Consider the following 27,169-nt stretch of genomic DNA (forward strand, 5'->3'; position numbering starts at 1 on the left):
CACTCCTACCTTAGCACTTCCAATAACGTGGAATTTCAAATACTGAAGCAGTTTCTCCTTGTTTGACATTTTAAACAATGAATCCTGCTGGTCCTTTGGCAGAGCCCTGATTACTTTGTCAGAGGGCCAAAACAAGGTGACTGGTTGATGAAGAGGATCGTTAATGAGACCCATCAGTCCTGAACTCTGAAATAAAGTAAAAGGAAAAAGACACAGTTTTTTGTTTTTTATACTATAAATGATATTTCACTGTGGATGTAAAGAGGGCTCCAGGCAGGTTCTGTTGCCTACTCCGAAGCTCAGAGACAAGAAGTGCCCAAAAATTATACAGAAGACTTTTTGGCTCTCTTCCTGTTGAGTCTCAATCCCATTTCTTGGAATGGCTTAGGAGAAACTGGAATTCAACAGGGCAGAAAGTGATAAAATATAGACAAAATAGGAAAACCACCACAAGGAGTGGAAGAAAAACCATCCTGGAGTGGAAGAAAAACCATTCTGGAAATAAGCAAAACCCACAAGGAATAAGAAAAACTGAGTATGTATTATTGTCCCATGCCCCTCAATGCAAATTGAATAAGCATAGGAAGCTAGCAGGGTGGGTCTTGGAGCACTCTTTACATGCACAGTGAAATACCATTCACGGTAAGTACAGTTGTTCCTTCACCTGTAAGATGCAAGAGGTCTCCAAGTAGGTGGGATTTCCTCTGACACAGGAGTGCACAAAACACGCTGCAAAACCCTGCATCCAAAGGCCTTACAAAATGGGTTACAAAATCAAGTACTCTTACCTCTAGCAAATTGTAGAACATGATGTACCCATTTTTTGCTGCAATCACTTTGAGGTTTTCCTAGGAAGAAAAATTATTTGCCAATCTTATTTGCTCATTTAGTAAATGTAACAGCAGGGTGTTTTCAAAAAGCAGTAACATACTGTTTATTATTTTTACATACAACATATGAAAATGGTTGCTGCTTTCTGCAACATCTCGTAACAGAAGTTTCTGCATAATAGAAGCTTATTTAATCCTTGTAACTATGGTAAGTGTGACCACGAAGGTGCTAAAACCCAACTACTGCTGCTAATGAATCACTAGGTATTTTCAGTGCCAGCATAGCATCAGTGTGACACTGGGGGCGGGGGGGGGGGGCGGCGGGATATGAAGTCAGCTAAGTCCTACTCAGAGTAAACCCATTGAAATAAATGAACCTAAGTTAGTAATGTCCTTTCTTTATTAAATGTACATCCTGCCATTCCTCCCAAAGCGCCTAAGATCTTTGTAGCCATTTCATTTCACAAGTGCTTTGCTAGTTCCAATTAGCTGTAGTCTAATTCACAAATTACAACCAAACTAGGCATGACACGAAACATGTCAAGTGCTGTGGTTATTTTTAAAAACTGCTGTGCCCCCATTTTTGTCTGGGAAATAGAGAGGAAGGGTTAACCATGCCTCACCACAGTTCCGATGAAAATTGTTTCTCCCTCACCTATGGTGGCTATTAACAATCGAAAACACAACCCTGGGACCCAAGTGGCACATTTAGCACCATGATCTAGTTTGGTCCAAAGAGAAGCACTGGGCTAAGCCCCACGTTGCTCTGTAGGGCAGCCTTCAACCTGGAACCCTCCAGGTGTTTTGGACTGTTGAGAATTCCATTCCTCCCGTGCTGCAGGTGTGTGTGGGATTGTTACATGTCACATGTCTGTTTACATTCCAGCACTGATTATTGGAGTCTTGTGAGCGGAAAGGGAAATACGCTGTTTCCGCTCTGTATAGCTTTTGCTTTTGTTGTTCTCTAGGAGGAGAAGAGACACACCATGGACTACACCCAGTCAGCTGATGGGAGTTCTGGTGCAAAACACCCAGTCAGCTACACCCAGTCCAGTCAGCTGATGGGAGTTCTGGAGGGCCCCAGGTTTTCCAAGGCTGCTCTATAGTGACAGCAGCTAGAAGAGTTACAGGCTCTCCCTTCTACTTTTCAGCCCTTTAAAAAGTCTTCTTCCACATGTTTTTGAAACATAAAAGCAAGAGACAGTGACATCTAGTGGTTAGAGAGCTGGACTTGGGAGGTAAAGGTAAAGGGACCCCTGACCATTAGGTCCAGTCATGGCCGACTCTGGGATTGCGGCGCTCATCTCGCTTTATTGGCCGAGGGAGCCGGCGTACAGCTTCCGGGTCATGTGGCCAGCATGACTAAGCCGCTTCTGGCAAACCAGAGCAGCGCACGGAAATGCTGTTTACCTTCCCGCCAGAGTGGTACCTATTTATCTACTTGCACTTCGTGCTTTCAAACTGCTAGGTTGGCAGGAGCAGGGACTGAGCAACGGGAGCTAACCCATCACGGGGATTCGAACCGCAGACCTTCTGATCAGCAAGTCCTAGGCTCTGTGGTTTAACCCACAGCGCCACCCGCGTCCCTGGGACTTGGGAGACCAGGGTTCAAATCCTCACTCAGCTATCAAGCTCATGGAGTGACCTGGGCCGGCCACAGCCTCTCAGTCTGACCAACCTCACAGGGTTCTGAGGATAAAAATGGGGAGGAGAGCCAAATGTGCTTTCCTTGGAGGAAAGGTGGGATAGAAATGTAGCAAATAATTAAATCAATAAAATCATGCCAGAAGTGCAGGTTAGCAAAATGTAGCTACTGTTCAAAGTATTGATGCAAATGATCTAATTGAATTACTTAACAAAACAATGCAGTCTTTTTTTTTTGAAACAATTATGATTTATCCATGTTTTAGTAACAACAAACAACTATGGCAATTAATTATGGCAGACATATCACCTAAGTAACACACTGTAATCTTTATTTCAACTAGTTAAGCAACTAATCAGCTGAAAGCAAAGTAGTAAAACGTGACTGAACAACTTTTAATTAGTTGGAAATACCAGTATAAATTTTACACACCCTTTGAGTTTTTGGTTGTCCAGGAGGGAACTCTTGAATCCTCTGTGGAAACAAGGCCTTGTCTATGAGATGTATTACCCCATTTGTGCAGATTAAATCACTGGTTAAAATCTTAGCGTCTCCATTCAAAAAAACTGAATTCTGAAAACAAACACAAAAAACAAGGTATGGATTCTACTAGTGCGTGGTCTCACATATGTTTTAAAATAGAATAAATGTACCAGGAAATTAGGCAATGTGATAAAAACCCAGGGACTTAAATGCATTTCAGCAGTAGCTGGATCTGTGTGCAGCTTCCCTCTCCGTTGAGCCATCAAACCTCAGGTGGAAGTTTCTCAATGAAGTACCTTCAAACCTGGAATGACTCTGCCCACCCAGACTGGCCATAGCTCAGTGGGGGAGCAAACTACATTACATGCAGAAGGCGCCATCTCCAATATCTGGCATTTCCAGGTGGGAATCTGGAAGATACTCCCTGCTTAAAACCCTGGAGAGTAACTGTCAACGCAGACAATACTGAGTTAGATGGACCAATGATCTGAGTATAATGCAGATTCCTATGTTCCTATGAGAGGCCATTGAATCCTCATGGCCATAGAGATTTAAAATTACAAAACATGCAGTAAAGTAAAGTGTGGAAATATAGGCTGTTACACCTTTTAAACATTCCCTTCTAAGTCCTTTCCAAAGTTAGCATAGAAAGAGACGATGTGTTTGGTAAATTAAAAATCGCTTATTTACAAACTCTTCAAAGGTCAGATTCATGTGTTTTTCCATATAGCAGCAACAAAACATAGCCAGTTAAATTTGAGTTATAAATTGATAAGAGTTTCTAAATTATTTGTATAGAAACAGAGATGGCTTGCTAAAGCCACACATTCTGAGCTGGGAACAACCAGACCAGATGTCTTTCCTGGTAGGGTTACATGGTGGAAGAGAGAGAGAACAAAGAGTTTGGTATCCCTTCCTCCCAATGTAAGGGGGTGTGACCTAGCTAAGCCTGGCAGGACAGCTTACTCTATGGTCTTAACCCCTTCATGCATTAATTAGAGTTAAGCATGTTGGTTATATGAGGCTTATTTATCCCACACCAAGTGGGTTGGTAGAGGAGGAATGGGCTTTCTTTCTTCCATAGCTAGCATGGAAGCTAAGTGTAGTGGGATTTGCCCGCCAGTTCACCTACTCACCTGCAAAGCATTCATTGTCACCTGTGGTGACCCAGTGAGTTGTTAATGCAATGCTGCAGAAGAGCTCATCTGGTGGGTTGCAACCATCGACCCATTAGATTAGCATTCATTTGAGCCTCATTACTAATGCTAATCCATCCCAACACCTTAAGAAGACTGCACCTCTGTTTTCTAAGGAGGTAACATTACACATATGCTGCCCAAGGCTTAGTTACCTGTGAGAATGTGATCTTGAGCTGATCTCCATGGAGAGTGGTAACAGTTTTATCAGATGTCATATCACTAGAGAGCAGCGCTGTACAGCCTACAATATGATAGCGAAGAATCTGGGGCATCCAACCTTTGAGACTCCAGTCCTGAACCTTAGATAAGAGTCAGAAAACATAATAGGTAAGGCGGGGGAGCAAATGGTACTGCTGCAAATGCACCCAAAATACTGCTGTTGATTTTGCTGCCTCATTACCCTGAGGTGGGAGTCTGGGATCTGAGGCACATAAATGGTGCAGCCTACTCTGGTACATGTTTACTTGGAAGCAAGTCAACTGTGTTCAATGAGGTTTACTCCACAGTGTGTCAAGGGCTGGAAATATTAATAGACTGTTATGAGTTGAGGGTGGGGAGGGCTGTACGCTGATACCCTTCGAATTCATGGATCCAGCATGGATCCAATTCCTGGAATAGCCAGACTGGTTTCCCAGTGAGGTTATGGCCCTAAATATGGGTTAAGGTAACAAAGGAAGTGGTTCTGCACCAGGGAGAAAATGGCTGGGGGCCCTGCCTTCCTCAACTTGCTGGTAGTTAGACAAAGGCCAGAGTGGAAAATGGAGTCATGTGAGCTAGAAGCAAGGCAGCAGGCTAGGAAGGCAGAAAGCCATGCCTGATTTCTGCTAGAATCAAAGACTATGGCTATTATTATTATAAATTTTTATTTGTACCCTGCCCTCCCCGGCTGGAGCTAGGCTCAGGGTGGCTAACATCATAAAACTAACACAGTATACAAAGAACATAAGAACATAAAAACAGGCAATCAATTAATTAAAATACCGTATTTTTCGCCCTATAGGATGCACTTTTCCCCCTCCAAAAATGAAGGGGAAATCTGTGTGCGTCCTATGGGGTGAATACAGGCTTTCGCTGAAGCTTGGAGAGCGAGAGGGGTCGGTGCGCACTGACCCCTCTCGCTCTCCAGGCTTCAGGAAGCTATCAGCAAGCCTGGGGAGCCCGCGGGAGTTCCCGCAGGGCTCCCTAGGCTGCAGATAGCAGCCTGCCGCCCGGCGCGCGAGGCGCCCTGAATCAGAGCGCCCCTCGCGCTGGGCAGACATCCGCAGCGTGGGGAGCCCTGCGGGAGTTCCCCGCGCTGCGGATAGCAGCCTGCCGCCCGGCGCGCAAGGCGCCCTGAAGCAGAGCGCCCCTCGTGCCGGACAGACAGCCGCAGCGTGGGGAGCCCTGCGGGAGTCCCTACGCTGCGGATAGCAGCCTGCCGCCCGGCACGTGGGGCGCCCTGAAGCAGAGCGCCCCGCGTGCCGGGCAGACATCGGATAGCCCCACAAGCTCGGGGGACAGCGGGGAGGTGCAGCGCCGCCATCCCGCTGTCCCCCGACCTGGTTTTGGGGGGAAAATAAAGGGAAAAAAATTTCCCTTTATTCCCCCCCCCCAAAAAAAAAACTAGGTGCGTCCTATGGGACGGAGCATCCTATGGGACGAAAAATACAATACATCTTGAAATTAGTTCAGAGCAAATTAAAATCTGGACAGATGGTAGTCCATGGGTAAAATTGAGAGTGGTTAATATTCTTCAGGGCCAACTGTTACCACTGGTCTTATAAAGGAGCTGTGAGCAGGCTAGGAGGCCTCTTTAATTCTTGTTCTTATACAGAAAGAGAAAAATCAGACTGAACTCTGACCAAAGGCCTGGAGGAACAGTTCTGTCTTGCAGGCCCTGCGAAAAGATATTGGAGAAGCAAGACCCTTTTGGAGTGTTAATGCTGTGAACCTGTCCATTGTAGGCTCAGGTTGTATATTTGTGTAAGTAAAGCATGTATCATAAAGACGGCAGTGTATCTGCTGTACTGCATTCCAAAGGTAACACAAACCCCTGGGTTAAGTGCCTGGAACCGCTGGAATCTGGCACTGCTCTGCGTTTGGGTTGGTGTGACAATGCTTTCCTATAGCACTACCTTGGGAGGGAGGAATCGCCTCACTGTAGGGATCTAATCCAGGGTAATGGACCTGCTGCCTTGTTAGGAGTGTCTGTTTGCTTCCACTGATGCTCTGTTGTATATTTCCAAATAAAGACAAGCCGTCGAGATAACATAAGGCTCTAGGGCTCTGTTATCTAAATGAAATTAAGCTCAGCAGCCCTGTCCCTAGAACTTCTTGCCACCATGCATGTAAGTTACTAGACTAAATAAATGTTTACTGGGGGCTGGCAGAGGTGGGATTCCTGCATTCCTATGCTTGGCACAGAGAAAGAATGGAACACTTTATCCCTCCATCTCCACCCATCTTACCCATGCCAGATGCTCCCCGGCATATAGTTCATTGTTGGCTATGTCTACCAGGCTAGTGCTTAAGTATAAGGCCGATTTGCATTATTAAGATTGATTTGCTTACTTTTGGTGTGGTTAGATATGCTTGGTTGGTTGGTGCAAAAACAGTGAATGGGCCGGCTCCGGCAATGTCATTGATGTTAGAGTCCTACAAGAAAGAAAGGCAAAATGTTAAACATTTCAGGCTAAAAATGTATATTAGGGTAAAGTGTTATAAAATGCACATATAGGTGCAAATAACATTAAAAAAATAGCTTGCAAAACACGTGTATTAGGAAAAGTGCATACAAAAATGTTCATCAGGAAAAATGTGCGCTAAAGTGCTGATTAATTTACACGAGGACATTAAAAAATAATAATCACAAAACAATGCAGAAATGTGGCAAGCTGAACTTAAGTCTGGAAAAACAAGTAACTGACGGCTCATCCACAATATGGCTGATCATGTTTATCGCGTGTGTTTTGCCTATAAATAACAACTTTGGCAAAGCTTTCAAAATGTGTGAGTGAAAATGATCACTGATAGAGATCAGGACCTGGAGGGCACGTCTATCTTACCGTTAGATATCCCTTAAACCGAGTAGTGTTGTAATCTGCTGCAAGTTCCTATAATAAATAAATAAATTGATTGATTGATTGATTACAGAAGGCAGCAATGACAAAATAGAAACGATGTAGGCCGGGTGTGGGGAACCTTTGGCCCTTCAGATGTTGATGAACTACAACTCTCATCAGCCCCAGCAAGAATGCCCAATGGCCAGGGACAATGAAAGCTGTAGCACAACATTCTACAATAAAAAAGGAAGTTTTACCGGAAATATACCGCCTCTGCAAGTAAATCCATCTCCAACGTAATTGGGTTGACAGGTACAGGTCCTTTCTGAGTATTCAGTATCATTGCAGATGGCATTTTGCGAACAGCCACCATTATCCTGTTAGGAAGGGAACCCAACATTAAACAAAATCTCCCCTGTGAAGATACATCTCAGTTCTAGTTTAAGAAAAAGAATAAATCTATGGATAAAGGGAATAACTTTTACACCTTGCTCATTTCAATGGGACGTGGCCCTTCCATAGTCAACACTGCCCACTCAGTGGCACAGAAATTCATAATCATAAGGATTTAAGAAGCAGCAAACTTCATATTGAGAACACAACTGAAACGGAAACTGAAAAGCAGAGCAAAGCGAAAGCCAGGAGATGGAGTCCAGCACACCACTCTTATCTGCGACTCTTCCATGGTCTACATACTACAATTCTTTACATGGAGGCTGTTGTTGTCATGCCACAAATTAAAAATACCATTTTCTTCCCTTTGCCCTGCAAATCCTAGGTGGGGCAGAGCACTGCTTTAGATGGGGCAATGCCCCAACTGTCTATCTAGATCATTGATATGAGTTATTGGGAAAACCTAACTTTTAAATTGGAAAATATACTAAGCCTCAGAGGGATCAGCTGTGTTACAGAGCCAGATTGCATGCTGAATGACAGTAATACAGGATTAGCTGTAATAAATAAATAAATGTTAAAATCCAATTTTAAAGAGCTTTACAGTTACTGAAGAAAGCAATAAGCTGGCAATAAGAAGCCCATATGCAAGGAAAGGAACACTTTTCTTGTCTTTCACTTGGGATTCAAATGTCAATGCTCTCAATCCTCAGATCAGGCAAAAAAGGGCCAATCAGCCTTTGATTATGTCTGCACCACAGCTGCTCTGTAAGAGCTCCGTAAAAATGGTGAAATGCCCTGCTTTTGCTCAAAGGTTCTCAGTTGTCGACGGTGACCTCCCTTTCTCTACCTAAAGCAGTCTGCCTGCACCTTCTGTCATTGCCCCTTTCCCCTTTTTCTGTTGCTCCCTCCTCCATGAAGGGACGCGGGTGGCGCTGTGGGTAAAACCTCAGCGCCTAGGACTTGCCAATCGCATGGTCAGCGGTTCGAATCCCCGCGGCGGGGTGCGCTCTCGTTGCTCGGTCCCAGCGCCTGCCAACCTAGCAGTTCGAAAGCACCCCCGGGTGCAAGTAGATAAATAGGGACCGCTTACTAGCGGGAAGGTAAACGGCGTTTCCGTGTGCTGCTCTGGCTCGCCAGAGCAGCTTCGTCACGCTGGCCACGTGACCCGGAAGTGTCTGCGGACAGCGCTGGCTCCCGGCCTCTAGAGTGAGATGAGCGCACAACCCTAGAGTCTGTCAAGACTGGCCCGTACGGGCAGGGGTACCTTTACCTTTACCTTTACCTCCTCCATGAACTGCCACTCACTCAGTCCCCAGCAGGGATACTTTCTCAGAGTGAGGCACTGTGGGAGAGATGGACCCAGAGATTTTGCTGCGATGGTAACTAAGCATCCTGAAGCAAGTCTGGAATGTGAATCCTGTGGACTGACTTTTAAAAGGAAGCACGGAGTCTCAAGCCTTCCTTGAAAGTTTTCCTCCCTCGTCCTCTCTTGCATGGGCTGCAGCAACCCAGTGGCGGAAGAAATACACTAGGCTGATCCTGGTGAGTTCACTCCTGCCTCAGGTTTAAGTTCAGAGCAAACAAAGTAGGCTGGTTGCACTTTCATGTGTAGCTGAAATACAAGCAAATGGCAGCCACAAGCAGGGCCAGTAGATGCCAGTTTCTCATCTATCTGCAGGAGATGTTAAAAAGTTCTTGTTTGGGATTCCTGCCTTGAATGGACTTTTGTCTGTTTGGTAAGAGACACACCTCAAAGCACATTGTCAATGAGAAACCAGGCTGATATGAAATCTACTCACAAATGAACAGAGACTGATGTAGGTGCATGATTTGCCATTGCCAGAATATCCTTTTAAACAATTACACGCTGCCTGCCAGGAGAAGGGGGGGGGGGGAGAGAAACAATGTCAAGTTCTGCAAGGAGAATATAATTGGCTCTGGAAAATAAATAAGGCACAGAATAATATATCCCTTTCTGGGCTCACATCTCTTTTCTAACATTCCTTTTTTCATAGGCAAAGCACATAGCCTAAGGTACGTTTTCTCATTTCTGCCACTGCATTTCATCAGTTGAAAGAGCCCAATATGATAAGCTATTTGAGCCTTAATATTTTTTAAAAGAAAAGGGGGAAAATGTTGCAATTAGAGTATAACAAGTTAGGTCTTTGTCGTTCCAATTTATCTTACATAGCTCAGTGGAATAAAAATAGCCAGAGACCTCGTTACCTAGGCAACTTACTTTTATTTAGTCCATAAAGTTATTTGCAAGAATCCTCAAAATATTAGTGTTTTTTTTAAAAAACACACCACAAAACCTAATATTTTGGACTTCATAATTCTGTGCTCAAAGTACGGCACGCACATTGGCTGGGTCTAGATACATCAAAAAGACGTTTCAGGAAAACGCGTTGTAAACTTCATTACGGGACTCCACAGCGCCATCTAGTGTTATAACACATATAAAAAGATCCCACGAATGGAAGCAAATGGAAGCTGCTCCCCCGGCCACGCCACAATTTAAACAGGCGTAGCCATGCCCCCAGTCAAACCCGAATAGCTGGCCGGGGGTGTGACGCGACCAGGAATCCTGCTGATGTGAGCGGCGTTCCTCCGCCCACTCCCGCGTCGCTGCAAGGACCTGGATTCCCGCCCACAAAGCAGCCCCTCTCAGAAGGGGGAGCTGACATATAAAAAGCTTTTTCTTTACTAATGTAGCCGAGTCCATTATTTCAGTAATCCTTGCAAGGGAGGACCGCATTACAGTATTATTATGCCCATATTACAGATAATGGAGGGAGGTTCAGACTTACTTAAGGGCACTGAGTTAATTTGTTGCAGAGCCAAGGTGTGAACTGACATCTACTCCACTAAAATGTTGCAGTTAAAACAGGATACAGTGGTACCTCGGGTTAAGAACTTAATTCATTCCGGAAGTCCGTTCTTAACCTGAAACTGTTCTTAACCTGAAGCACCACTTTAGCCAATGGGGCCTCCTGCTCCCACTGCGCCACCACCGAACGAATTCTGTTCTCATCCTGAAGCAAAGTTTGTTTGTACCCAAGGTACTATTTCTGGGTTAGTGGAGTCTGTAACCTGAAGCGTCTGTAACCCGAGGTACCACTCTATGGGAAAGGACTCCCCCCTCCTCCCATTCCCACACCACAGTCAGCAACAGAACAAGAACTTTTGGTGTAAAAAGATCTCAAGTTTCAATCCCTGGCATTTTTAGTTAAAAATTATCTCAGGCAGCACATGGTGGGAAATACTGGTTGGAATCTTTTTCAGCCAGAGGACCACATTCTGGGACCATGTGCCCATGGGAGTGCTGAGAGGGAGCCAGAAGGTGATGAACAGCAGCAATCTTACCATTGTTCAGTAGGCTGCATTACAGTCACAACCAAAAATCTGAGGTTTCTACACACTTCAAGGACATATTCTAGTCAGGCAAAAGCACTGTAAGGGGTGTTACCTGGGGAGAAGGGTGTGTGGCCTGAGGAGAGTCTCAGGGCTGGCCAGAGGGGCCGGAGGGCCACATTTGATCTCTGGGCCTGAGGTTCCTCACCCTGCCCAAGAGGCCAAAGATCCACTGTACATGGCTAAATGGATCAATGACCCGTCTCAGTTTAAGGCACATTCATAGGATCATATGTTGCCATTCTATAACCTATGATTCATGGGAGGTGAGCCTGACCCCATCCATTGGTAGGAGAAGAAGCAGGTGAGGGGAACTTCCTTCTTGCTTCCCTGCCACAATGATCTCCCACTGCCAGTTGCCATAGGGCTGCAGAGCTGAAAGGAAGTGTTCTCTGGCCTTCAACACTGGCCAGGGGACTCCGGAGGGCCACAGTCAGATAGTACCTTTTGCCTTCTAGGAAGAACATATTGGCATGGGGAGAGATCAGCTTGGCCCCATCCCCTCAGCCAACTGTTCCAGTACTTGCTTTATTCTTTCTTCACCATTCCCTTTTCTTTTGTATCACATGTATTAGATTGCGAGCCTGTGGGCAGGAATTGGCTTATCTTCTAATACATGCACTTAGTGCCCAGGAAATTTTAGGTGAATTGTAAGTGCTAGTAATCAATCTATGTAACAGCAACAGTAGCAGCAGCATCAACAAATTAATGCCTGCAGGACTTCCGGAGGCGGCGCGAAACTGTAATGGCGGTCCTCTTCTAGTCTGAAGAGGGGCTCCGCAGGAAAGGGTCGTTTCGCTGCGGCACAGCGACGACCCATCAAGAAAAACCACGAGCAGAGTGAGCTCGTGGCCGTGGGACTCGGCGGGCACCTGGAGCGACCCCGAAATCGCGAAAGGAACCCCGTAAGGGGCTCCGGAGTGAAAGAGGGGTAGCGGTGCTGTGAGTTCATCGCTCTTTCTGCGGGAGTGAAGCCGCGCAGCTGTTGCAGATGAGCGCCGACCTTTCTTCCTTTAAAGATTCGACTGAAACAACAAACCCGTGAGTAAGGACGTTAAATTCGGCAGTAAATTCTTGAAAAAAATTTTGGCTGTAACCGGGAGACGTTAAAAAGGAAGTCCGCCTCCCGGATCTGCTTACAAGATCAAAGCAAGGGATCAGAGAAGCGAAAAGCGGCTGAAAAGGGATGTTTTAAAGAGGGACTTTCATGCACTTTTAGAAGTGACTGTTAACGAGAAAAGATAGACTTATTTGTGAGCAATTTTTTAAAAGGAAAATTGGAGCGATCCTCCCCAGTAAGATCATTCAAAGCTAAATTCCAAATCGTCGGGCTGCTGGAGGGGAAACTGTTTAACTGCGGAACTGTTACAAATTGTTACAAACTTTTACAGACGTATGGATACCCTTGAGCTTTTGAGCTTTAACAAGCTGGACTGGATACAAATTGTAGGCACCTTTTTGAAACTTTGTTAAAAGTTTAAAGTACTCTGCAGGACTTGTTTATTACCATTTGGGACTATTGCATTTCTGTTTTTTAACATACAGGGGACTTTAATGGCGGAAAAGTTGCCTTCTTCTTTTTGAAACTTTGGTGGTACTCCCCCTAGAGGATTTTGGGAATATAAGGCCTGGGAACAGCTTTTTATGTTTACTCTCTCTCACTGGATTGTTTTTAAATTGGATCTGTCTTTCCCATGGGACAATAACAATTTGACCTTGAACATTGACTGATGAGTGGTACAGGAAAGACAAGAGCAGCCAAAGCCAAGGAAGCTAAGGAGAAGGAAAAGGAAAAAAAGCAGGCACAGCTTGTACAAACAACTTTGACTCAGGGACGCAGATCATCAGTTCCAGCTGTGCTGGGCGTACAAAAGGCAGAAGCCGAAAAGTCTAAAATTCCAGCAGAGGAAGATATGGCAGCAGGAGCATCTGAGGGAGTTCTGAAACAAATCTTGGAGCAGTTGGCAGCTTTAAATCAAAAGGTTGACAACCAATCATCAAAAATTGACCAAGCTACATCTTCGATCCAGAAATTGACAGATCAGGTTTCCCAGCATACACAAGCAATTGAAAAATTGCAAGGAGCTACACAAGAAAACCGTAATTTGGCTGGGGAAGCTGTTCAAATTGCAACGGCAGCTAGAAAAGAGGTCGAGGAAGTTAGAGGTGAAGTTAAACCTTTGCATAAACAAATTGGTGAACAACAAGCCTACCTCTCGATGGTGGAATTGAAAAATCGTGAGAATAACCTCAGATTAAGAGCAATCCCAGAAATTGAACAAGAAGATTTAATTGGATTTTTGACAACAGAATTTTCAAAATTCTGGGGCATTAAGGAAGAAACTGACTTTAAAATAGTGTCAGCTTTTCGGCTGGGAAGATTGGTAAGGAAGGACAGACCCAGAGATTGTTTGATAATTTTGAGATCAAGGGAAGAGAGAGACAAAATATTAGGCCTACATTTCGCAAATACATTGGTGATACAAGATAAAAGGGTGGAAATTTACCGAGACATCCCAAAACAGTTATTGGACTTGAGAACCACTTATTCAGAACTGGCAAGACTGCTGAGAATCAACACAATTCGTTATAGGTGGGAGTTTCCACAAGGGTTATCATTTACTTACAAGCAGAAGAAGGTAAAGATAAAAACACCAGAGGATTTACAAAAGTTCCTGCACGATCACGGTGAAGATCTCCAAAAAGAAGCAGCAGCACTTTGTCCTCTACCACAAGCTGGGATTCCGCCTGGAGGCGGAGCAGGCCCTACACCCTCGGGACCAGAAGATACACCACTCTAGGTGTAACAAAACAGTACAGGATGTCTCTGCAGCTACTTAGTTGGAATATAAATGGCGGAAATTCTCCGGAAAAAAGAAGGAAAATATTTCACATATTGAAGAAAGAACAATTGGACATTATTTGTTTACAAGAAACCCATGTGACCAGGCTTCACAGAAAAGTCTTAGTTAACAAAAGACTAGGCCAAGAATTTATTTCATCAGACAAGGTTAAGAAAAGAGGCGTGGTGATATATGCCAAGGAGAGCCTGGCACCAAAATTTGTATTTAAAGATGAGCAAGGAAGAATCTTGGCGATTGAAATCCAGACACAAGGAGAAAAAATTTTGATATTAGGAATATATGCGCCAAATGACGGGAAATCAGAATTTTTTAAGAAGCTGCATGAGACCATGTTGGACTATATGGACTACAACAACATCATAATGATGGGAGACATGAATGGAGTGGTATCTACACATATGGATAAGTCTCAAAATCAAAACTTAACATCAGATGGCAGACTGCCTAAAACTTTCTTTGAACTGATTGACAATTTGGATCTGATTGATATATGGAGGACAAAAGACCCCCTAGGTAAAGAAGGAACTTTCTTCTCTGAGGCCCACCTGTCATGGACAAGGATCGACCAAATCTGGACATCTAGAGGGCTGGCACCCAAGACTAGAAAGGTGGAAATCTGCCCAAAAACATGCTCCGACCACAATGCTTTGAAACTAGAACTTAGACTTACCCAAACCGGTTCCTTCAGATGGAGAATGAATGACACCTTATTAAGAGATCAAGAGATTGTGAAAAAGGCCCAAAAAACGTTAAAGGACTATTTTGAAATCAACCTGAACACTACAGTTGAAAAAAGAATGATCTGGGACGCAAGTAAAGCCGTTATGAGAGGGTTTCTGATACAACAAAATACAATCAAGAAAAAGCTCTGGAATGGAAAGAAGGATAAAATATTGGAGAAAATATATCAAGGTGAGAAGAAACTGAGAACCAATCCCAAGTCAAAGGAAGTGCTGAGAGAAATCAAATTCCATCAAGCACAATACTCTAAACTGATAAATCAAGAGATCGAATGGAAAATCAAACAGATGAAGCAAAGATCGTTTGAATCAGCAAACAAATGTGGAAAGCTGCTAGCTTGGCAGCTGAAAAAAAGACAAAAGTTAAATACAGTGACAAATCTAGAGATTGAAGGAAGAATGGTTCAGAAACCAGAAGAAATCAGGAAGTGCTTCCACAGATACTTCAAAGAACTTTATGCACAAGGGCCTCAGAAAGAGTTGGAGATAGATCAATTTTTAAGGATAAATGGACTACCAAAAATAACCCAAGATAAAAGATCAATCTTGAATTGTAAAATAACTCAACAGGAAATTGAAGGTGCCATTCAGAATATGCAACTTGGCAAATCTCCAGGCCCGGATGGGCTTACCTCCAAATACTACAAGACTTTGAAGGACTACTTGACACAGCCTTTGATGGAGGTATGCAACCAGATCATGGAGGGGAAGAGGGCACCGGAAACGTGGAAAGAAGCATTCATCACATTGATACCCAAGCTAGAATCTGAAAAGACCCAGCTTAAGAACTACCGTCCCATCTCACTCCTGAATGTGGATTACAAAATATTTGCAGACATTTTAGCAAGCAGACTTAAAAAGGTCTTAAATGAAGTAATTCACAAGGACCAAGCTGGCTTTCTCCCTGGTAGACATTTATATGGAAATACCAGAAACATCATTGACATTTTGGAACTATTGCAAACCAATAGGAACACAAGGGCGGTTTTAATCTTCATTGATGCGGAGAAAGCATTTGATAATATATCTTGGAAGTTTATGAAGAAAAATCTGGAAGGGATGGGAGTGGGACGGGGGTTTGAAAATGGAATAGAAGCAATCTATTCAGAACAGAAAGCTAAATTAATAGTGAACAATGTGGTGACGGAGGAATTTAAAATTGAAAAAGGGACACGACAAGGGTGCCCTCTATCCCCTCTTTTATTCATTTCAGTCCTGGAGGTGCTATTGAACATGATTAGGGAGGACCGGTTGGTACAAGGGATAGAGGTCGGAGTGAAACAATATAAACTGAAAGCTTTTGCAGATGACTTAGTTTTGACATTACAGGAGCCAGAACCCAGTACAAAAAGAGTTTTAGAACTTATTCATGAGTTTGGTCGGGTTGCAGGATTTAAGTTGAACAAACAAAAGACTAAGGTTTTGGCCAAAAACTTGACATCTACAGAAACAGAGGGGTTTCAGAGAGAAACAGAATTAAATGTGGTTAAAAAGGTGAAATACCTAGGGATCTATTTGTCTTCCAAAAATTTGAACTTATTTAAAGACAATTATGAAAAATGTTGGTCGGAAATTAAGAAGGACTTAGAAATTTGGTCAAGATTGAAACTTTCCTTGTTGGGTCGAATAGCAGCTATAAAGATGAATGTATTGCCGAAAATGTTATTTTTGTTTCAGACCCTACAGATCGTGGACAGAGTGGAATGTTTTGGAAAATGGCAGAAGGATATATCTGGGTTTGTCTGGCAGGGCAAAAAGCCTCGAATAAAGTTTAAAATACTAACTGACTCGAAAGAAAGAGGAGGGTTTGCCCTGCCGGACTTGAGGTTATATTATGAATCTGCAGCCTTCTGCTGGTTGAAAGATTGGTTTTTGTTAGAAAACACTGATGTCCTGGATCTGGAAGGGTTTGATAATGCTTTTGGTTGGCATGCATATCTATGGTACGACAAGGTTAAGGTTCATAAACTGTTCAAAAATCATATTGTCAGAAAATCAATTTTTGCAGTCTGGATGAAATATAAGGACTTATTAGAGAGTAAAACCCCGAGGTGGCTATCACCAGTGGAGGCCAAGGCTCGAAAAAGACCCAATATGGAGGCCTATTGGCCGAAATATTGGGAAATAATCGAAAAAATTGGAGACAACTGGAAACTGCAGAGTAAGGATAAACTAAAAAATAAGGTGCGAGATTGGTTACACTATGCTCAAATTCAAGAGGTTTTTAAATTGGATAAAAAAGTTGGCTTCCAAGTGGAAAAATCGAAATTGGAGACAGAATTGTTAGAACCAAAAACTAAGGTATTATCGAGAATGTACAACTTGCTGCTTAAGTGGAATACACAGGATGAGACAGTTAAATCTGCCATGATAAAATGGGCACAGGATGTCGGACATAACATTATGTTTGAAGACTGGGAAAGGTTATGGAACAACGGGATAAAATTCACGGCATGTAGTGCCCTGAAAGAAAATATTATGAAAATGTTATACCGGTGGTACATGACCCCAGTCAAGCTAGCTAAGATATATCACCTGTCTGATAACAAATGTTGGAAATGTAAGGAGGCAGAAGGGACATTTTTTCATCTCTGGTGGACCTGCCCAAAAGTGAAGGCCTTCTGGGAAATGATTTACAATGAACTGAAAAAGGTATTTAAGTATACCTTTCCCAAGAAACCAGAGGCCTTCCTGCTGGGCATGGTAGACCAGAAAGTGTCAAAGAAAGATAGAACTTTGTTTATGTATGCTACCACAGCAGCAAGAATACTCATTGCAAAGAATTGGAAGACACAAGATTTACCCACGTTGGAGGAATGGCAGACGCAGTTGATGGACTATATGGAACTAGCTGAAATGACCGGCAGAATCCGAGATTTGGATGAAGAATCAGTCGAGGCGGATTGGAAAAAATTTAAAGACTATTTGCAAAAATACTATAAGCTGTATGAACTTTAAGACAGTGCATGTTCTTGGAAAGGTTACGCTTTAGCAAATATGATTAAGCAAATGGTAAAATTAATGACAAATGAGAAAAGAAGTCAATGTGAATCAAACATTTTATGTTTATTTTAAAAGGTAACAAAGTTAAGATACAATATACTGAATATGGGTACATAATAATGGAAAGTTCCAACAAGGTTTGAAATAAGGTAACAAATTGCTGATATTGCTACTACAAAGAACGCAGATCTGGAAGGTGTGGGGAAGTCCAATGGTTTTCTTTTTTGTTAAAAAAATCAAAAATTGTTTCTTGTATTTGGGTTTTTCTGTATTGTATTGAATTGTCAAAATTATGAAAAGAAACGTAATAAAAATTATTTAAAAAAAAAAAAAACAAATTAATGCCTGCAATGTGCATCAAAATGAGATAGGAGCATTGCTTACCTGATTGGGTCCAGTGTGAGTGCACTCTGCATTTTTATCACACCCACCATTATTCTCCACACAGGGATTGATTTCTTTATGTGACAAACACAACAGAGGAAAAAATGTGAGTACTGTTCTGATTCTGAGAGGCACTGCCAAATGAAAGCTACTAGTTTCCAATAATTCTTGCTTGCTGTTGCCCACTAGGATCCCCCTTGGTTTGGCTACAAGGGTAAAATAAGATTATGGTATTTGTAGCAGTTTGTGATGGCAATGCTATACTCCTTTCCTTGAACGAGCTAAAGGACTTGCAGTCACATCAAAAGTCTACAAGTTTTGTCAAATGTGTAAAGATTTTCTTATGCATAGAGATTTTATTTTTATTTTTACCTGGGGCCATTTTGAATCAAACCACCCTACATGAAATGGTTCTGTCCTCTCTGAACATGTGAAACCATGTCTGCATGATTCACTCTCTGGACTTGTGAAACCATGTCTCCATGATTATAAAAAAAATATTCCCAAGAGGTAAGGTTGTGACTCGTGACTCAGTTCAGAAAATCAGCAATCGCCCTAATCTCCAAGCAGCTAACTGTCTTAAAGAACAAAAGCATTTATGGTTTACATGAAAATGTATCAATACATATATTATGTAGTCATGCTGCCTATTTATCAGTCTCTTAAGATCTTAAACCATAAAACAAGCACTTACCAAAGCAGACGATCCCATCTCCAGTGTAACCTGCATTGCAAAGACACACTCTGTTTCCTGGAGTGGTGCGTCTGCATTCTGCTTTGAGAGAACAACCTCCATTGCTGGTTTCACATGCATTGATAGCTGTGAAAGAACAAAGAATATAAAGTATGGCTGCGATCCTCAAGCTGCTTTCAAATAGCATGCAGTAGCACACATAGGTTTGCCAGAAAAATACAACCATACAGTGGGGGCAGAGTGTTGATGTATGCTGTGTGTGACACCAAATGGCAGGTTTGCAGTTTGGTCGAAATGCTGAGAAAGAGAGAAGCACCATTGGGGAACGTTCTCTGTGGGAACATTAGCTGCCTTGCTGTTTGCCTCTATCGACGTCCTACTATTTGTTGGAGAGTGTGTAGAGTCCCCATTCAACACGCCAGTGGAGTGCGCCCATGGAACCAAAAAGCACCACAGTGTTAGGTAGGGTCAGTCCCTTTACTGACAGTACAATGCAGTTCCCACAGCTTTTAGGTTATGTACAGTTGTAGTATACAGTCCTTCCAGCAGCATACAGGCTTCTTGCAGTGTTCCAGCACAGGCTAGGCTCTGGCCAAGAGCAAACTTGCTTCCAACACAAGTGGATTTCTATTTTAGATTGTGCTGAGTTACTCTCACATGCTTAACTAGTTTCAGGTGCAAGACAAATTAGCCAGCACACCCAACTTAACCCTTTCTTTCTTTTTTCCTTTACATAAATAGACTGTTATATATCAACACTATTTGCATATTTGCAAATAAAGAATATACTTTTTAAAAAACCATTGTAACCTTCAGTGCTCTCCCCTCTGAAGGGAGTATCATAAGTCATGCAATGCTGCTTCAGAAACTCCTCACCCCTCAAGGGAGTGGGGTGCAGACACCACACGTGACCACTTGTGAGTGGAACAGTCCTATTCATTGAAACAAATGGTGGTTCTGGTATTTTCCCAGCCTCCTGCCCCACCAGTTTCTTGTGAATGGGAGGCACAGTGAATATGGTATGTCAAATGGAAAAGGACAAAGTCCACTTGCCTGTACAATATGTCCCGTTCCCTTTAAACCCTGCTGCACACTTGCAGTATGCTCTGCCATAGGAATTGAGAAGGCAGCTAAAATGGAAAAAGGAAAGTAAAACCACTTATTTTGCAGCATCACCACTGCTTATTTCATGCAATACTTTTTTTCCAAAAGGTTGACAGACCCATGAAAGCAGATCTAAAATCTCTAAGGCAATCTTTAGAAAGCTGTATTTTCTAAAAACATAGCATGTGGGGCAAAAAACCAATCCTAACTTCATACACATTGTAGAATGTTTCACACAATTTTTGGTACAATATTCTCCAATGCATACCAAGCATATCATTTTATTTATTTTACTTTGCATAAAAGCATTTATATACTGCTTAATATTTCAAAAATCTGTAAGTGGTGAGTTAAATTATAAGCAGGTCAGTAGCTTGAAATTTTATGTAATCTAACCTCTCAGAGAACTTTAAACTAGGACAATCAATTTCTAGTTGAGTTTTTTAAAGTGTCAGGTATGTCAAATTAAAGTGCCTGAAACTTATATGTTGCAGGGCAATTAGGACAATTTCTATGCCAATTTTTCCTAGTCCATATGCATTAACAGCTTAAATTTGGATACTGTTCCTGTGCATGACTACTGCAAAACTCCCATGCTGGTTGGTGCCTATTTTTGCCAAGCCCCCACCCTCTGTTTCAATGTTCGTGCTATAGTTGCTGGAGAAAGGTGTTGTCTGAATGCAGCCTAAATATTATTAGATAAATTGCTGTCATACATACTTGGCACTGGTGTGGCAGCTACTGTTGCATTTATCACCTTTGATTTCTGCAGGAGGAAAATGACTTTGTTAGTCAACAGTATACAATCCCAATTTACCCTGCCCATCAAAGAGTTGATCTATGTTTGCACAATGGTTGATGCACAGACCACAGCAATGGCCTGATGCACAGATCAGTTCAGAACACATGTCATGCTCTTTCTCAGAACTGCACTGAGTTTTTAAGGACAGTGTATATTTCATTAAAAACCCCCAAAACCAAAAATTATCTACTCAACCAGAGGACTAAAGCACTGAGAGGGCTGACGGTCTAAACTTGCAGACAGTGTCTTGGAAGGAATTTTGATGAACTGCAGACAATGGGACCAGAAAGAGTAAAGGCCTAATTTCAGGGTCACATTCAGCTGGTCTGAAAGAAAAGTGAACCTGTGCAGCTTCAGTGATGGTGCCTTCACCGCCTTGAGCTCTGAGTTTTAAATTTGCAGCCTCAAATGGTAGCTCAGAGTGATGGAGAGCAATCACACTTACCTTCGTCGCATTTCACACCTCTCCAGCCAACATCACATTCGCAAGAGCCATCGCCTTTAATATCATCGTTGCATTTCCCATGGATGCAAGGACACTCTAAGTGCAGAGAGATGATGTTGTAAGGACTGCCCCAGCAGTAACAACAACTGGACTATGAAGGGAGGTCTGCCTTAACGTATTATTCCGACTTCCTTTCTTGGCTTAACATACTCAAACGGGCTTATTTGACTTAAAGCATGGCTCATATATTATATTTTGCAGATGCAAGAGTCTTTCCCATAAAGCAGAAAACACTACTGTACCAATATAGCACCTCAAGTGTACCACATTAAGATTTGTGTGATCAAGGGCTGCCCCTTTTCTTCAAAGCCACAGTAAGCTTTGAAGAACCACAGAGGTTTGCATTATGGCCAGTTACACAGGCCCATTTTTTGCATTTCACTGGACTCTGATGCAAAGTGACCTGATCTGAAGTCCCCAGGCTAACATGCAGCTTGGAATGTAATGATCACTCAGATTTTATACTACTTTTGAATTTTGTGACATGGTTCTTGGAACAACAACAAAACAGACCTCAATGTGTCTATTCCAAGTCAAAGAGAGCCAAGCAACATAACTAGTTGTCTCAGTGGTCTGAAACCTGAAGTACCTTGATCACAGCCGGTGCCATATTTGCCCTTGATACATTTTTCACAGGCTACTCCCTCGAATCCTGCTTCACACTCACAAGTACCATTGCCATTGAGGCCATCTAAGCAAATCCCATTTCCAAAGCAAGTGTTTCCAGCCAGTCCTGGACAAGGCTCACACTGAGGGCCATAGAAGCCCGCACAACACTCCCTGGTCTGAAAAAGGAACAAACAAGGTAAGGCGAATGCAATTGCGTATAAGAGAATAAAAGAGAAGAGGTGCCATAAAAGGACTATGAATTAAGGCAGGAACTCTTGAGCTGCCTTATTTATTGTGTGCTACAGTCTAAGATCAGCCACAGAGGCCCTCCTCACAGACCCACAAGTGGGTAATACGAGACAGGTTGGAATACGAGACAGGGCCTTTTCAGTGGTGGCCCCTAGCCTATGGAACTCCCTTCCCAAAGAGATAAGTTTAGTTCATTTTCTATTTTCTTTTAAGCACGACATAACAACTCTCCCCCCTTTGGTTAGGCAGCCAAACAACCTGAATTCTTATTGTTAATCTGATGGTGCAGGCTAGCTTTGATTATGATACATATTTGTTTGTTTTTTGCAGCTCTGGTGACTTTCAGATTTGTAAGATGTCTAATTTGTATGTGGTTTTAATTATTGGATTGGTGATGTTGTTGCTTTATGGCACAAGCAGCCAATATGATGCCCTGCAGATATTGTTGGATATTATTTTTTCAACAACCCTTGGAGGGTTTCACAGTGGCTACCCTATGGCACTTTGTCTGTGGTTTTTGTTTTTCATACCAAGCTTCTTTGAAAGGACCATGTTGCTAAGAAATCACTTTAATAAAACAATTTCTCTCTACAGATACGACAGTCAGTTCTCAATGTTCTGTTTCTCTCCCACACCTCAACCCCCTTACATTCTATCAGTGTCATGATAGTATGACAGATATGCTTTGGATGGTAAAGAATACCCACAATTGTGCTTTTACTGCATTTTGGCTGGCATCCGTAGCGAAGGGAAAATCTTTCGGAATGGAGATACAAGCAGGTCACTTTCTTGTATTTCTGTACAAAAGAAGTGGACAGTTTTACACTTAAAACATTGCATCAAATTCAGCTAATGAATATCCCCTGAAATATTTTTCAGTGGAAAACGCTAATTGAACATGCCCAAATCCTATTCAAAATTTACAGTCAATTAGCACAAATGGGCAAAATAACCTGACTCACAAGAAGGCACTGACAAATGAATTATTCTCTTGAACTGAATAAATATACAAAGTTTAGAAACTTCGGAGAAAATCCAGCTCCCCCTGTAAATTCAGAGGTCACAATGAAGTTTGTTTATTATGTCCTATGGATTCTGCAGCCGCAAGAGGGGGTGGATTGTGTTCTATGGGTTATATCCTATACTGGGCATACTCAGGAGTAGACCCTCCCCCCCCACAGCAAGGGTAGGGAATCTGTACCCTCTATATGCTGCCAGATTCCTGTTAGTCCTAGCATGAACGAATCAACAAGGCCACAAGTGTTGTAGGCAGTAACAATTCGTGGGGTGGGGGCACTCAGCTGACGTCCTGTCACTGATTGTGGCTTACTGTGAGGGAGAGGGGTGAGGTGGCAGCAAGGTCAAGTGCCAGATTGGCTTTGCCACTGCATTTGCGCTGTGCTAATCTCACCACCACTCATCTCTCTTTAGGGAAGCCGTAGTGGCAACAGTGATGGGAGGTCAGGCAAGTGCCGTCATCCACTGCTGATTTTAATCCACCAACATCTGGAGGACCTCAAGTTCCTTACTACTTATTTATAGCAATTAAATTCTAAAATATTTACCAGTGGTGTAGTTCCAACAGGACAGCTAGGTACGGCCAAGCACGACAAACACTTTCCCTTGAAAACAAAGCAAACATATATTTTCAGAGGAAGGGACCATGATATATACTTGTGCAGGCCTTTGCACATGTCACAAATGCCTTAAGTGTGCAGAGGTTTGGCACCATCTATTTTTATCCAAATGAACCCTTGGGTGCACACTGACAATTTCCTGATTTCATTAGTGCCTCCCACAATTGTTCCCTACAGTTACATGTCGCATGTTTTAACAATGGTAGCCTGACACCATTTAATTTATTCATCTGTAATCATTGACCATTTGTGCAAAAACCAGAAGAGGGAAAATGAAGGATATCGAGAGACCGAATGTGCCATTTCAATCCTTGATTGGCCATGAAACTCACCTGGTTCACTGCCTATAAACCTAATATTCCTCACAGGGCTGTTCTGAGGATAAACTAGGGAGGCAGGAGTAATATAAGCTGCCCTGAGCACCTTGCAAAAAAGGGTGGAATAAAAATGTCATAGCAAATATATTTAAACAAAGAGCTGCAAGCTTGGGAGTTACTTGCAATGAAATTGACTCATTGATTGATTCACTTGCAAGTAGTTTGAAATGGCAAACTAGAGACCCTACTTGCAAGTAACTATACTAGCTTGACTTTTAACTTGCAAGTTTGAAGGGGGCAAACATGTGTTTTGTATGCCATCTTGCGTTTATGTTGGAAGCAGCCTTCTATGTTCAAACCCTGCTGCAACAGCCACAACTACTAGTAAAAGCAAGTATCTATGCTTGCTTTCCTTGCTTGCATCTCCTACATCCAGTAGAAATAGGGGGAAAGTAGGGAAGATCTTTGAGACCCTGGACAAACCCTGGGATGGATTGATCAATGGCCTGATTTAGCAAAAGCCAGCTTCACATAGTACCATATAGATATTTCTACTTGTCAGATCACTAAAGCTGTATAAAATCAGATCAAAGATTGTAGGGTTAAATTAGTCAATGTATGTTAATGGACTGTATTGCCCTGTATTGCATTCTACCAAACTGCAAAGTGAAGACTTATTTTCCTGGAGGACTCACTGAATAAAGATATGTTCTATATATTAATTATTTTTCTTTAAAGAAATGAAAACACATCTAATGTATATAAACATTTCTAATGTACACAAACACACATAATATATACACAGAAAGGCACTTACAGGTACTATCACAGTATTGTTGCTATCACATCTGTTCTTCTGGATTTCCATTACCCTTTCCAGTCCATGAATTATTCCTTTATCGGTTGCAACATTTGGGTAACTTAAGGGCGCCTCATTTATGTAGAGCTGCACACAATAGATTATCAGTTTAGTACACACCAGACAGACATACTTAAAGGATCATTTGTTGCATTAACTTTTACACAGCAAATATTATCTTGCTATTCCAGTAACTGTAATAAAAGGCACTGCAGAGGAAAGAATTGAATTTGAAGCGCGCAGTTGAAAAAGGTCTCACGTTGCACGTTAAGGGCTGCAGCTCAGTGAGAGCATGCAGAAGGCCCCAGGACCTGTCTGCAACATTTCCAAATAGGGCTGGAAGAGACCCTTGTCTGAAATCTGGAGAGCCGTTGCCAGTCACTGTGGAAAATACTGAGCTAGATGGACCAATTGTCTAACTCGTATAAGGCAGCTTCCTATGTACCCAATTCATCTTATTTCCCAAAGACCTTCCAACTCTGTTATCTATAAACATATGACTCTAGTTGTGTGCATATCACTGTACATCAATCTGCACTGGCTGGCTGTGGGTGTGCAACTGTTTGCCGGACTGTCTATACTACTCAGCAGCAGGTGCCAGATTGGGGTGCCACCAGTTGGTTACGTCGCTGCTGCTGCTCACTGGGAAATACAGAGAGGGGGCAGCGATGTGACTGATTAAAGGACAGGTGAGTGACAGCAGCTGAACACACCTGCTGCTATTGATTCCACTCTTACCATTGCTCCTTTCCCGTTATTTCTTTCTCAAAACTAAGCAGTGCAACCCTATACCTGCCTACTCAGAAGTAACCCCAATTGTGTTCCCCAGTAAGTTTATATAGAATTGCAGCCTAAATGGCCAATTCTGATTTGTACAACTGAATAAAGCAAAGGAAAATTGTAAGTAGCTTGAATAAACATAACAAACTGTTCTTTTCACTTTAAGAAGGCATTTATCTACCAGAGTTTCCCAAACTTGGGTCTCCTCTAACCAGCAGGACCAGTAGTTGGGCATGATGGGAACTGTAGCTCCCAAACAGCTGGAGACCCAAGTTGGGGAAACCCTGAATACTATCCAGAAAAGTCACCATCCCAAGAAAAATGCAGCTTCATAATTGCAACAACAGGGAACTTAAAACAGTTGCTTGTCAGCGCCAGAAGTTAATGTTGATTCATTTGCTCTTAATCCCAATTTCTGAACTTTAACTCAAGTTCTTAGCTCAGCACTTAATGCATATGAGTAATGTTTACATATGGTGAATGGCCTCATTAGCTAGGAATGTAAATACAGTCCCATTAAACCAATGAGTAAGCCTCACTAATGTAAACTTATGATCCAGATCATTGAAAGCAATGAAGCTTTCTCTACATTCAGTTACCCAGATGTAAATCTTTTTCTGGATGAGGTATTCAGATAAGCAGGCAGTACCAAAAGCCATTATAATTATCAACAGGGTTTATACAAAGTACCTGGCCATCATGAATGATGAATCCCACTCTAAAGGACAATCCAAGCATGGTTTCCTTGAACATCCCATTATGCATGTCATTCTTCAGCAGCTTCTCCTCTAAAATAACATGGTATCGGATCTGGTTTTCATCCTGCAGATTAAATTGATAATTTGTGTTATATACTTGAGCAAGGTGTGGACTTCCAAGCTTTCTGTGACAAAAACAGATGCCAGCAGCAACCAGTAGACAAAGGATTTTATTATCAATTAGCTGTAGGTTGGAGCCAGACAATATATGTTTTAGAGAGTGGCTGCCGGGACCATATAACACTGGTCCTAAAGGATCTTCTCTGGCTCCCAGTATGTTTACCTGAAGAAGCATCTCCACCCCCATCGTTCAGCCTGGACACTGAGGTCCTCCTCCGAGAGTTTTCTGCTGGTTCCCTCACTGAGGGAAGCAAAGTACAGGGAACCAGGCAGAGGGCCTTTTCGGTAGTGGCACCCTCCCTGTGGAATGCCCTCCCTTTAGATGTCAAGGAAATAAACAACTATCTGACTTTTAGAAGACATCTGAAGTCAGCCCTGTATTGGGAGGTTTTTAATGCTTGTTGTTTTAAGATATGTTGTAAGTTGCCCAGAGTGGCTGGGGAAACCCAGCCAGATGGGTGGGGTATAAATAAAAAATTACTATTATTAAAATTATTAACAGTGGCATGAAACAGGTATCATTTTGCATGGTATGAACGTGTATCCCATCACTGTACGGTAAATTAAATTTGTAGGGCTTCATCCTGCTTTTTAAACCTGCAAACCCCATTTGACCATCTGCACTAGGGGAATGAATGTGCACACAATGGATAATAAATTATTATTATTATTATTATTATTAATAATAATAATAATGGCATGAGGCAGGCTCTGCTCACAGCCCCTGCTATGCAGA

General features: G+C 42.5%; 1 protein-coding gene across 2 annotated transcripts in view; it reads right to left on the reverse strand.

The window, feature by feature from the left end:
- Positions 1-27,169, reverse strand: part of STAB2 (stabilin 2) — a 92,797-nt gene that overhangs the window by 21,967 nt on the left and 43,661 nt on the right. For both annotated transcript variants that reach the window (XM_083574070.1, XM_083574069.1), the window contains exons 34-51: positions 26,246-26,377; positions 24,734-24,862; positions 23,528-23,584; positions 22,670-22,759; positions 21,694-21,889; positions 21,045-21,140; positions 20,518-20,563; positions 19,747-19,823; positions 18,694-18,819; positions 18,000-18,073; positions 9,394-9,465; positions 7,456-7,575; positions 7,202-7,249; positions 6,708-6,791; positions 4,310-4,456; positions 2,908-3,048; positions 789-848; positions 10-186 (exon numbers count right to left, since the gene is read on the reverse strand). In XM_083574070.1, the coding sequence (XP_083430196.1) occupies positions 10-186; positions 789-848; positions 2,908-3,048; positions 4,310-4,456; positions 6,708-6,791; positions 7,202-7,249; positions 7,456-7,575; positions 9,394-9,465; positions 18,000-18,073; positions 18,694-18,819; positions 19,747-19,823; positions 20,518-20,563; positions 21,045-21,140; positions 21,694-21,889; positions 22,670-22,759; positions 23,528-23,584; positions 24,734-24,862; positions 26,246-26,377 (1,872 nt within the window). The remainder of the gene's footprint in view (positions 1-9; positions 187-788; positions 849-2,907; positions 3,049-4,309; positions 4,457-6,707; positions 6,792-7,201; positions 7,250-7,455; positions 7,576-9,393; positions 9,466-17,999; positions 18,074-18,693; positions 18,820-19,746; positions 19,824-20,517; positions 20,564-21,044; positions 21,141-21,693; positions 21,890-22,669; positions 22,760-23,527; positions 23,585-24,733; positions 24,863-26,245; positions 26,378-27,169) is intronic.

Source organism: Podarcis filfolensis (genome assembly GCF_964270895.1).
Source record: "Podarcis filfolensis genome assembly, chromosome: 10".
In the NCBI taxonomy this organism is placed as follows: domain Eukaryota; kingdom Metazoa; phylum Chordata; class Lepidosauria; order Squamata; family Lacertidae; genus Podarcis; species Podarcis filfolensis.